This window comes from Mercenaria mercenaria, chromosome 14 (assembly GCF_021730395.1).
Source record: "Mercenaria mercenaria strain notata chromosome 14, MADL_Memer_1, whole genome shotgun sequence".
NCBI lineage: Eukaryota > Metazoa > Mollusca > Bivalvia > Venerida > Veneridae > Mercenaria > Mercenaria mercenaria.
Window position 1 is genome coordinate 16,418,566 of NC_069374.1, and position 13,217 is coordinate 16,431,782.

The 13,217-nt window shown below is 34.1% G+C and overlaps 1 protein-coding gene across 1 annotated transcript; it reads right to left on the bottom strand.

Moving 5' to 3' along the window:
* Window positions 1–1,228: 1,228 nt before the first annotated feature.
* On the bottom strand, window positions 1,229–11,717 carry LOC128548111 (uncharacterized). The gene is made up of 3 exons (XM_053522506.1): window positions 11,651–11,717; window positions 10,678–10,859; window positions 1,229–1,477 (listed from the first exon to the last, which is right to left on the bottom strand). Exons 1-3 carry the CDS (start codon window positions 11,715–11,717, stop codon window positions 1,229–1,231), a joined length of 498 nt encoding a protein of 165 aa, XP_053378481.1.
* Window positions 11,718–13,217: the final 1,500 nt, after the last annotated feature.

A 13,217-nucleotide genomic window follows, 5' to 3' on the forward strand; every position in this document is an offset into this window, starting at 1 on the left:
TTTTTTCTTTATCTTTTTCTTAATTTCTACTTTACCATTTAGATCAATATCCAGGCTCCCCCAAATGAAAGGCCATTTAAAATTTGGCCATTTTTGAATTTTTTTTTGCATTGTGATGTCCCTTTAGAATCAGGTTTTCCCCAAAAAAAGGGTCGTCCCCCTAGGAAATTTTGGGGAAACCAAAAAAAGCGGCCCTTCAAAACGTTTTGCAGGAAACAAAAAAATAAAAAATTTAAACAGATAATACATTTAAAAGATTAAATATAATTATGGATATTACTCAAAAAGGGACCCTTTCTTTAAAGTTATTATCAATAATGGGGACTATTATTTTTCGAGAAGTATTACTTTTGACTGAAAAAGGGGCATTTTCATAAAAATAGGGGGGGAAAAAGCAAAATCATTTAAAACCCCCACCTTTCAAGAAATTTTCCCAATTCTTCAAAAAAAAAATTTCAGGAAAAAATTTTACTTTTTAAAATAATTTTTTAAAAGAAAAAAAATCTACTTTTCATTTTTAAAAATATTTAAACATGTAATCTTAAAAACAATTATTTACTTTAAAAGAAAAAAGTCTTTTTTTAGATAAACAAACATTTAATACATTTTAAAAATAATGTTTTTTTTTTTTTTCCCTTTCACTACAAGTGCAAAATTTTTTTCCTTCAATATTTGGAAATAATTAAAGTGTCCCTAAAGCGAAGTGTATAAATACACAAAGTACTTTTACCAATTTTAAAATAAATAAATGTTTAAAAAAATCCCATTAAAATGTTAAGGGTTTTGTTAAACCTTTTGGGCCCTCTTGGAATCCAACAAAATGGGTTTTTGTATTAGTTATCACATAGTTTTCCTTTAAAAATTGTTTTCCCATTTTATATTTCTTGATAATTGTTATAATTTCATATTCATATCCTCATTTTCTAGAAATTCTTTGTCAATCTTTTCACATACTAGTTTTCTCTATTGTTCTTTCTGTTTTCTTCATTTCCTGAACTTTCTCAATGTCTGTCATCTCTTATCCTTTGTATTCAATTTCTCTGTACAAGTTCTTAAGTACCTTCACTTTATCAGTTTCTTATGTTCATCTTTCTTTTTTTTGTATCTTCTTCTGTTTTTTCCTCCTTTCCTTACTTTCTTTGTCTTTTCATTCTTATTTTTGGGTTTCCCCCCTTTTTTGTTTTTCCTTCTTTTTCTTGCTTTCTTTCGCATTTTTGTCCTTTTTCTCTCACTTCCTAATTTCTTCCTGATTTTTCTGTCTCTCTTTCTCATCTTTTTCCTTCCTTTCATTTTCCTCATTCTTTGATTTCTGATTTTCTCTTTCCTTTTTATTTTTCTCTTCATTTATTTGTTTCTCCTCTTTTTCCTTCTCTTTCTCTTGTCTCACCTTCTCTTCTTTTTCCTCATGCGCCTTCCTTTCTTTTTCCTTTCTGTCTTTCTCCTCTTTCCTTTTCCTCTTTTTCCTTCTTTTCTTTCTCTAGCTTATCTTTTCTTTCTTTTTCCTCTCTGTCCTTTTCTTTTTCCTTCTTTTCTTTCTCTAGCTTATCTTTTCTTTCTTTTTCCTCTTCTCCTTCTTTTCTTGCTCTTCCTTTCTTTTCCTCTTTTCCTTCTTTTCTTTTTCTTCCTTTCTTCTTCCTCTCTTTCCTTCTTTTCTTTTTCTTCCTTTTTTTCCTCATTTTCCTTTTCTTTCTCTTCTGTTTTTTTCCCTCCTTTTCCTTCTTTTTTTTTCTTCCTTCTGTTTCCTTTCATTATCTTCTCTATCTTTAAAACCTCCTTTGTTTTTCCCTCCCCAAACCCCTTCTTTTCATTCGTTCCTTTCTTTTCTTGATCAATTTTTCTTTTCTGTTCATCTTTCTTCTTTTCATATTCATCAACTCGTACTTTTTCACTTCTTTAATAACTTTCTTCCGGGGAAACTCTCAAACCTATCATCACTTAACTCTAACTTTTTCTCTAACTCCATTTCTTCCTCACTACTTTCTTCACTGTCACTACTATCACTGCTGCTGCTACAAACTTTCACTCAAAGTCCTAGTTCTTTCTTTCTCCTCTCTGGTAGAATTGGTCTTGTTCCCTTCCTTGCTGTTATTCTTCTCATTCAAATTTATACACCACTTCTTTTCTGCCCGTTCTAAAAATTTTCCCAAATCTCTCTCTGCTCTGTTGCCCTTTTTCACCAGTCATTTGATTAAACAATAAAAATCAGTTTTCTTCGCTCTGCATTGATGCGGGTTATCATTTCCCTAAATATCTCTTACATAATGTGCATTTAAAACTTATCCCAGAATGCTGCTCTTTCAGATGGGCCATACAAGGTTTTTCTGGCGGGGAAGTACAGATCTTCGCACACGCCGCATTGAACTGCAAATAGACAAAAGGATACCATTTTTACTGTAAAGCAACATTCATTTTTTTTATTTATTTATTTAATAATTTATCATTTTTTTTACCAAAATTCAAATTTGCAGACCATATCAATACTAAAGCAAAATATAAAAATATTTCTGTGTACCAATTTAACAACCCGACTGGATTTTTCTTAAAACCAACTAGGTCTAATTTTCCCAGTAAATCTTTCAGTTTACATGATGAACAATCTTTGGCTTTGAGTTAGCTTTTATTTGAATCCCGGTATAGTACATCATTTTCTTGGTAATTATCTTACATGGACCCAACCCAAGGTTTCTGAAACTAGGACTTAAACCTCGGTTTTCGTGTTGGACAGTAATACCAAACTGCGTCACCATCTTTGTAAATTTGAACTCAACTTCACTTCATAATTTGATTTTATACTGTTTCGAGCAATTTCCATATTTTTCCTCGCTAACTCATGTACTTGTTGTAACCTGTTTTCTAATTTTGAGACATAACTGGATTTGTTTTGATCAATTGCTTATCATCTGTTTCAGGAGTACCAAAATCAAGTCAATGGAACCTCAGTTCTCTACCAATAGTAACATGGGTGGGGTGAACCCTGTGAGCTTCAACCGAAGACGGTATGCAAGCATAACAAATCAACATGTTCATCCCAGTCTTTCGATTTGCCGCGACATTATGGGGTGAGCATTTGAATTATAGTGGATTATGTTTTCTACAAAACCGTTCCCTTGCGGATGAAAACGGAAGAACGCGTCTTTTTTTAACACCCAATAATTTACACATTTCTACAAACAGTTTTGACTCAAATGTTTTCCCTTGGTCTGTATGAAAAAATCAATGGGCAGCCCCATTTACTTAGTACTGATCAATAATACAGTTGCCACTGTTGTAGCTTCTAAATTTCCAAAAATGTAACATTCTGTCCATCTAGTAAACAAATCCCCTACCACCATCATGTATCTTTTTCCTTTGCTAGTTTTTGTAAATGGACCCATAAAATCTAAAACAATTCTCTCTTTGGGGCTCTAAAATTATAAGTTTTAATGGCGCTTTGGATTTTCTGAGTGAACCTCTACGACTATTTTCAAACATCACATGTACGAATCCACACTTCAGCATCTCGTCTCAAAGCAAACCCAAAAACCCTCCTCTCTTATTTTTTGCTAGGTTTTCCTTAACCCTAAAGTGCACCATTTTACCGCTGTTTAAAACTTGCAATACCAGATCTCTGTGAGACTTCGGGACAAAAATAATACTTACATGGTTTCCATCATCACTTTCCCATTTCTGTACAACACATTGTTTTTGATAACTAAAGAATCTAACCTTGCCCGTAATATTTAAACTCTGTATCAAATTTAGAAAACTCCTGCCAGTCAGGGCTTGACACCGTTTCAAAAACTATATTTTTTATTCGTCCAAGATTTGGAGATAGTATATGAATTTCGCAACGGTAACATCCTCTCCGGAAATGCACATATTAACTACTGAGGGTGTTGCTATCGTTAGAACTCGTGCTAGGTGTATCTCAGTATCAATCAATTGCTTAGATTTGAGGAATTTACAGAAATTTCAAAAATTATCTTTTATCCACCTATTGACAAGAACTTGGACCTTGTGAATTCACGAACTTATCAAAAATATCTTCCAATCTGTTGACAAGAACTCTTTCTGTTCGTGCATAAACTATGTTTTACCTCAACCTTTGTTTAAACCTACAAGATTGTATTTGGTTAACAGTCTAAATTACAGCATCAATACCCCCGGTTTGATTATCTTAAACTCTTTGGTCAGTACCAGTATCATAATTCAGTATGTTTGTAGGTTTGAAATGTAGCCAATTCTGAGAAAAATATGCTAATAACTCAGAGTTTCCCCATATCACCAAAAATATTCTATATCCATACCAGGTATTTACGAACCAAACAACTGTAGTAAGTAAACTGTATCAACATACAAAGAAAGAGTAACAAATGAGCAATTTTAAAACTATCATCAGTTTGATAGAAGTTGTCTCCTTTAGACTGTACCTACAGTGACATTCGATACAGAATTGCTGTTAATCTCTTTTCTTGACTCAATGTGCTACAGTATTTAATTTTCATCATAGATGCCCTAGATTTTAAAAGGCATCTGCATTTGAATGCAATATACCCAGACGATGATTCAATTTTAAAATCAGATGTGCTAGAAAACTAAGCCACCATGCTAATTGTCCTTTACATTTTAAAAAGATAGCAACCTTCAGAATGGAATGTCAGAATGAATGCTATTTTTCCGACCAAAATGTAGTGGAGAAAATGTGTTATTGAGTTGATTACTGCTAACAGTTCTCGTCTGGTAACACTGCGAAAAAAGAGTTAATATACGGGATGTAGGATCCCGTAATTACCGGATAAGGGAAGAAAACTGGAAAACTAAACCGGGCGTGTAGGGGCTTGTATATTTAAAGGTCCGTATACTAATAATAATAGGATTTCCGTATACTAGAAATACGGACAAAATCTTAGTATACCTAACAATTTTTTTTTTTTTTTTCCCCCCCGTTTTAGATTATGCAATACGCGGAAATTCTAAAAAGGGTTATTATGATCTATATCGCCACCGTACATTCCCGTATATGTCTGTGTACGGGGAGAATACATAAATCCGTTATATACGAAAAATACGGGACGTATATTCGTACTATGTTCATATCAACCCAGTATATTTCCAGTATATTCTGGAAACGTGATATATATGTTTGATATTCGAAAATCCAGGGTAATTCCCTTAGTATTCTTGTATACAACTTCGTATATTCCCGTATATGCCGGAATCGGGATTTTAATAATTTGTATATTTCGAAAATCGGGGACGTATATGCCCGTATAGTTTCATAGATAGCCCCGTATATTTTCCCGTATATCTGGATTATACGGGATATGTATAGTTTGTATATTTCGAAAAAAACAGGGATAAATTTCCCGTATATTCTTAGAACACTCCGTCGTGATTTCCCGTATATGCCGAAAATACGGGACTTTAAATAATTTGATATTCGAAAATACGTACGTATATGTCCCGTCGTATATGCTTGGTGTACAAACTCCCGTATATTTCCGTATATGCCGGAAAATCCGGGGATTAAAAATTTGTATATTTTAAAAATCCGGTACTTTATTTCCAGTATATTCTTGTATACAACTCAGTATATTTCCCGATATCTGGATGTACGGGGGTATACGATATTTGTATATTTTGAAAATACAGGGAGTTAAATTCCCGTATATTTTCGTTATACAACTCAGTAATTTCCCGTATATGCCGGAATACGGGGGTTTAAATAATTTTTATTTCGAAAATACGGGACGTATAGGCCGTATATGCTGGATACAAATCCGTATATTTCCCGTATATGCGGAAATACGGGGGTGAAATAATTTATAATTTCAAAATACGGGATGCAATCAATTAGTGTAGTGAAAATTATTACTTTCCGGCCATTTAAAAGGTCAAACGATTTTGATGTTTTCGAACGTGTTACGTGTATGTAGGAAGAATGCCAATCTGAAGACAGAAATGTTAATATAATATGACATTGAAAATGAAAAAAGGAATTCACGGACTCAAAACAGGTTAGAAATTTAAAATCAAACAATAAATGAATCATCATTTCATCTTAGCGCGTTCCCGAATTATTTAACATTTAATTCTAAATAGACACGATGAGAAAAGAAAAGATTAATCCATTCATCAACATATTTATTGTAGTGATAAATACCATCAGTGGATCATCGCCATTGTTAAAAACAAAATCTAATGCAAGCATAAATTAACTCTTTTTCTGCACATTTCCCAACGCTTGTGCATACAATGCAAATATTATAGAAAAAAAGAGGAACTAATCCATTTAGTTTTGACTGAAAAAGTATATAAGACAGTGTATTGTACTTTAATTATGACATCAATTCTAATATTTTTACAGAGAAAAAAATTAATCGATATAAAGTGTCTGCGTCCAAAGCTTCGAACAAACGCTTTCGTTCGATTTAATACAGTATCGTCTGCTACGACCGGTAGGTCGTTTTTTGGGTTTGTGTTGGGATGAACGTTGCGCTGACACTATGGGTCCTTTAGCACTTTCTGTTTTTTGGTGGAGGAATACCCCAGGTGACCTTAAAAGTGATTATTATCGTGACGAAAACGAGCACCTGCTTAATGTCTTCCTCACATCCTTAGAGATTTCACACTATGAGTGAGGATTGAACCCGCATCGGGATGGGCAACTGGTTGAAGTCATCGATCTTAACCCACTCGACCCGGAAAACCCCAATCCAGGTGGGTGAATCTTTAAAATCAACATTGTAGATAAACATAGCATTTTGGTAATAGAAAAGCACTAATCTACCGAAAGTCATTCAGTTTAATATAATTCAAAGTTAGCTATAAAATATGTATTTTATACTTTTGTTCATGTTCACTTTCAACTGGTACCTTAATTATTAAATCATTAAGCGAAAAAAGTATTTTCATATCTTTAACTTTTGTTTCGAAGAATTCTGCCCAGATTTGTTCTATGTATAGTACGGTGCATAGCGGGGACATAGAAAAATTGGATTTTTCTGGCGAATGTAAGCTACCACTGGTATGTGGGGAATTCACACGTGCGCGGGTGATAACTAATCACGTGCGCAAGTGACAGCAAGTTAAACGTACACTGTGCTCAGTGATTAACTAACACGTGCGCACGTGTGAGTGATCAATGAAAAAAAGCGTGAAAAGTCTGCAATTTTTCTAAATGGATTGTTATTTCATAAGAAGGAGGTTATTTATAGAGCTGAATTTACGAAGTAAGGTTTTGTTTGAAAAAGGTGATATATCGATAGTTTCGTTGGCCTAATATCACGTTCGCACGTGCTCAGCAAAACAATGCGAACGTGAGAGCTATCACATTGCGAACGTGTAGCTAAGAATAGTATACGGGCGCACGTGTTAATAAAACACATTCGCACGTGGTTCAACATGTGCGAATGTGTGCACCACGGGTGCAGTGATAAATAAAATGTTTCCTATGCCCATCTGTTCCACTGTAGTTACAGTGTGTTTTTTGGCAAACTTTTTAGTTCTCGTGGATGTAGGGTCTTTAGTATGACCTAGCACATGTGAATATTCGTTTAGTTCATAAATTATGTTCAATGTCCAAACATAAAAATACGAAAACAAATATTACAAAGATGAATTCTAGTGATATTTATACTATCGCACTGTGTGCAGGTAGATGGGCGGCCCAAAAGCGTTAGCTGCCAATATAAGGGTGGTAGTGGGTTCGAGTTTGGGCCATACCTTTCCACTAAATTTATTTGCAAACTTTCCATTATTCCTGTCAAAACGCACCGTGATTATTTTTGGTCATTTATTAAAAGTTACTCATATTCAATCGTTGTAAAAAAAGTGCAATTATTTAAAAATATTATAGGACAAAAAACAAAGAAACATACCATCACAAGCGTTACAAAAATAAATACTTTAAGAGAAAAAAATGAACATTTATAAAGATAAAAACAGTAGCGATAACATAACATTACTTTACTTTCAAACAAGGATAACCGTGGTAACGTGGATGGCGTGGACATGGTTGGACTGTATAAAATAACAAAATATGTTTTAAATAACCGAAAAAACGCTCGGAAAAATATTGGCAAGAGGAATGAGTGGCTTTATTAAATCAAAGATATATACGCATTTACACTGATTTACCATGACTCACGCAAACCCTTCGAATACATAAATGAAGCTTATGTTAAAGCAGGACACGAATAAACACCATTTCTAGGGATTTTTTTTTTTAAAGTTCGTATATTGCATATATACGGGAAATATACATTTATGTATATTCGGCGTATAACGGATCCCGTATATGCATGACAAATATACGGACTTCCCGTATACTAGATGTTCCGAATACGGGATCGTATATTAGGTCCGTATATTTGTTATATACATCCCGTATACCCCCGTATTTTCGAAATATACGGGACCGTACACTTCCGTATATTGACCCTTTTTTCGCAGTGTAACACAATACCGCCGTTCTGTTTTTGTGAAGCATTTGCTAAAATAGCCAATGACCTGTTCCTTACCATTTACAACTTTTGACCTTACACCGCCCTGGCCCACAAAAGAAGCGTCCGCATCCAGAATAAAGTCATCATTTATCCGAAGGAAATGTTAATATGGGGGCATTAGTTAATGTTGTTTTTACCATTTGAAAAGCATTCTCACATTCCTCTGTCCAAACAAACTTTCTACCATTTTCTGCTAACTCATGAATGGGTCTTGCAATAGTAGCAAACTGATAAACATAGTTCCTGTAGTAACTTGCAAGAGAAATGAAACTCCTGGCTTCCTTAGCATTCCTAGGGGTTGGCCAATTCTTTATTGATTCAATCTTTCTTGGGTCAGTACCCACACCATTTTCACTTATTGTGTGACCTAGAAAAGTGACCTCTTTTTGAAACAAAACACACTTTTTAGGATAAAGTTTCAAATTAGCAGTATTTAACCTCTGAAATACCAGTTCTAGATTTTTCAATTGTTGTGAGAAAGTTTTAGAGTGACAAATGATATCATCAAGATAAATTATCACTATGCTCCACAATAGACCAGAGAAGACTGACTGCATAAGGCGGGTAAATGTTGCAGGGGCATTACAAAGACCAAAAGCAAGATGTTTCCATTGCCATTGCTCACCACCTGGAATTGAAAATGCTGTTTTATGCCTATCTTTCTCATCAATATCCAATTGCCAGTAACCCGATTTCATGTCTAGACAAGACCACCACTTGGAATCTTACAAGGCTTCTATACTGTCATCTATTCGGGGTAAAGCTTGCGGATCGCGGACCGTGACATTGTTCAAACCGCGAAAATCACAGCAAAACCTGATAGATTTGTCGGCTTTAGAAATCATTACAATGGGACTATTCCATGGGCTTTGAGGACATTTTTCAATAATACCATCACTCTCCATTTTCTAAATTTCTTCCTCCGCAGCCTTACGCTTTGCTAAAGGAATGCGATATGGGTACTTTTTAACAGGTTTTTCATTACCAGTATCAATTGTATGTGTTACAACTGTGGAATGACCAATATCACTGGAACCTTTACTAAACACATTTTGACGCTTAATCAAGAATGATTTTAGCTCCTCCTTTTGAGTAGAATCAAGATTTTTAGAAGATTTTTCAAATAAATCTGTTATTAATAAATGTTCAGGCAATTTATCATTTTTCTGTACATTTTCTGAATGAACATGACCAACAGACTGTGATTCAACTACTTCAACCGGTTCTAATATACCTGTTGTGGTATCTTTGTAAATCTTGACTGGTTTGTTTGAAAAATTGGCCAATCTTATTGGAACTTGGCCCACTTTTGGGTCAACTAACACCTTTGCAACCAAAATACCTGTTTTCTCAACAAAATCACAAGAACCTTCAACTAAACAAGTTCTAGACTTGCCTACATGATCAAGAATTTTTGCTTGTACCATAACCTCAGAATTTGGTTCAATAACAATATTCTCAGAAACAGCAATTCTGCAGCAATTTGACCTAGATCATGTTTGAGATAACAAGGAATTTTGTCACCTTTACCATCATACAATTTTTGCTAATTATCAAATCACAACTGTGTGCCCGCATAAAATCTATTCCAAGGATAGCCTCCTGTGCTATATCTGATATCAACATCTCATGTTGAAGTATATGACCACCCAAACAAATTTCCATAATTGCTTTTCCTAGAAAAGGTTTACTTTCTCCAGTTACTGTACATAGCATTGTTGTAACAGGCAAAATTTCTGGCTTTGTACCATTTTCCCATTCATCCAAGATGTTGCTACTTATTATAGAAACATTAGCACCAGAATCACACAAACACGAAACAAGATTTTTATTTAGCATTGCATCACAAAGATATCCATTCTGTTTGCCTAAACTATCTACTTGAATGGTTTTCGGACCTTACATTCTTGTTGGTCTGGGTGCGCCCTCCAGCCCGACCTTTGTCCGTTCCCGAAAATCTATTACCTTGGAAGTTCTTGTCATTATCATAATTGAAATTTCTGTTCTGGCCCTCTGTTATTGTTAAATCTATTTTGTGTTTTGATAAGACCTATTATTATTGAACCTTTTCCTATAATTTTGACCCCCTCCTGGCCTAAATTGCCCTGACTGATGATTTTGTACAGGTCAATCCCATTATCTTGTCTAGTATTATATGACCTATAAGATTGATCATTCTGTTGTTTGTAACCCTTGTCTGTGAATCTAATTGCTCTACTCTCTCTGTTAACCTATCTATTTTTCCTAGAATATTTTCTAACTCTGGTTTTTGTGTAGACTGGTTTTTCCCAGTGTAAGCATTTACCGGTTCATTATGTACCCTCTGTTTATCAGCCAACTTATGTGTCTCTAACCTGACGGCAATTGTTTCGGCTTCAGAAATAAATTTTGGACAGCATTCTCTAAGACGTAACCTTATATCAGAATCTTCAAGACTATCAATGAAAGCATCTAGCGCCAAAATTTCTATTAGCTCAGAATTGCATCTGGATATGCCTGTCGGTCAGCTTTTTAACGCGCTGAGCTAGCTCTGGAATAGACTCAGATTTTCCCCTTGATAAAGATTTTAATTGTGACCTAAAAATTTCAGCCTTATTTCTAGTACCAAATCTTGCCTCAGGACCTCAACTAGACTATCATAATCCCTTTTCTGAAATTCTGACATTTCACTCAAAAGTGACCTAGCATTTCCTATCAGACTGCCTGCCAAATATAGAGATTTTGCTGAATAGTTCCAGTTATTTATCTCTGAAACTATGTTGAACGTGTCAAATATTCTGAAATATCTGTGGACCCATCATACACCTGGGTTTCATTTTAAGATTATTACATTATTCACAGAATAACTGGATTGTCATTTTGATTAGTGTTTACATTTCTGTATGTTGGTAGTTCAGGCATAGATAATTTTGTCTTGGCCTTAAATCAGTATTCATACCATTTGAATCAATATCTCTGAAGTTAAAATTAACTTCTGGGTCGGGTGTGTCCTTCAGAAATCTTACCATGTACCCTATGCAAATCTGATCCAATTGATTCCATTCTATCCTGCATTGATCATGTAACTGTTTTAAAGTACTAGTCATGGAGCTCATTCTTTTGTCATAGCACTTAATTTATCCTCAAGCAATGAGTTATTCTGAGAAATATCTCTGATAGAGTACTTGTTCTATCCCCACTTAGCATACTATCATTTTCCATGTTTGTTTCTGAATTGACAGTGTTTTCCATTTTTAAATCAATAATACACTGCAAAAATACACAATCAAGTATTTGTAATCAATTCTGCTAATCTGTGTATTCTTTTTCTATTTTCAGGTTTCCACACAAGGCTGAGTGCAACTAGATCAATGTACCTTTGCAATAATTTGTTCGAATATTAAATAAAATATTGCAAAATCTTTTTTTATATCAATTTTCTATTATTCCTGTGAAAATTTTTTTTATTCTTGCTCAACAAGACTTTCCTGAAAATTTCACAACAATTTCCCTTTTTAATCACATTTTCTTATAAATCTTTTCTTATTTAAACAAAAATAATTTATCCCACTTCTGACACCAAAATGTTAGGATGGATCGAGGGCCAACCGCTAAATAAGAAAAGCAATAAAAGTTTACTATATTTATTTTCACACTCAACCTGGTGTAAAAATATGTCAATATTTATTTATACAACAACAATATTTAACTGTAACCATTCATTGAATAATACCTGTATTTTATGAGTATTCATGCTCAATATATCTTCTTTATCTTTATTTTTATCTTTATCTTTATCTTATTCTATCTTTACCATTTAGATCAATATCCAGTCTCCAACTGATGGCCATTTAAAATTCGGCCTATTTATATGAATGTTTTTGTTTACATTGTGATGTCATTTAGAATCAGGTTTTCCCGTAAAAACTGGGTCGCCCTCTAGAATTCTGGGAAACAAAATGGCGGACATTCACAACGTTGTTGCAGGAGCAACTTTATAAAATTAATACAAGATAATACATAAATGATTGAAATATTAATTATGGATATTACTTAAAAAGGTACATTTCTTAATGGTATTATCAATAATGGTTACTATATATTTTTCGAGAAGTATTACTTTTTGACTGAAAAGACATTGCATAAAGTAGGTGGGGAACAGCACATCAATATGATAGCATAGGCGCTGAGCATCCAGGAGTAAGGGCAATCATTATAGAGTTGAGAGGACAGAGGCCGAGCATCTATGCGATAGGACTCGTATGTTGTTGATTCAAAGACATTGTCTGACGGGAACTTCAACAAAAAGACCAGTCAAGTATAGTCTCCAGCCTGTAGGAGTTTGAGCTAATTGAAAATTGTTAGTTCGAAACATTTAGTGATTTGCCTGATCCCTGAAATTGTCTAGCTCATAATTAAAATCATTTACGAATCATTGGTACACGAATCATTTAGGCAAGGTAGCCAGAGGAAAGGAAAATTCTATATATGAGATATTTGATCTCACCAGCTCTACGTTTTAACAAAGGACATTCTACATCGTTTGTCAGCTAATCTAAGACATAGTCACCTTAGCGATTGGACCCAAACCATTGTTCAAGATACTAAAGGCGTAGGCATTTCTCTGGGTCATATAACTCGTATCCTGACAAGTAATTTAAAACATCTCTAAAACATCCATGTAAAAATGCAAAGCATATCTAAAAACAGTTATGTAAAAATGTATATACGAGGGATGTTCGAAATGAATTG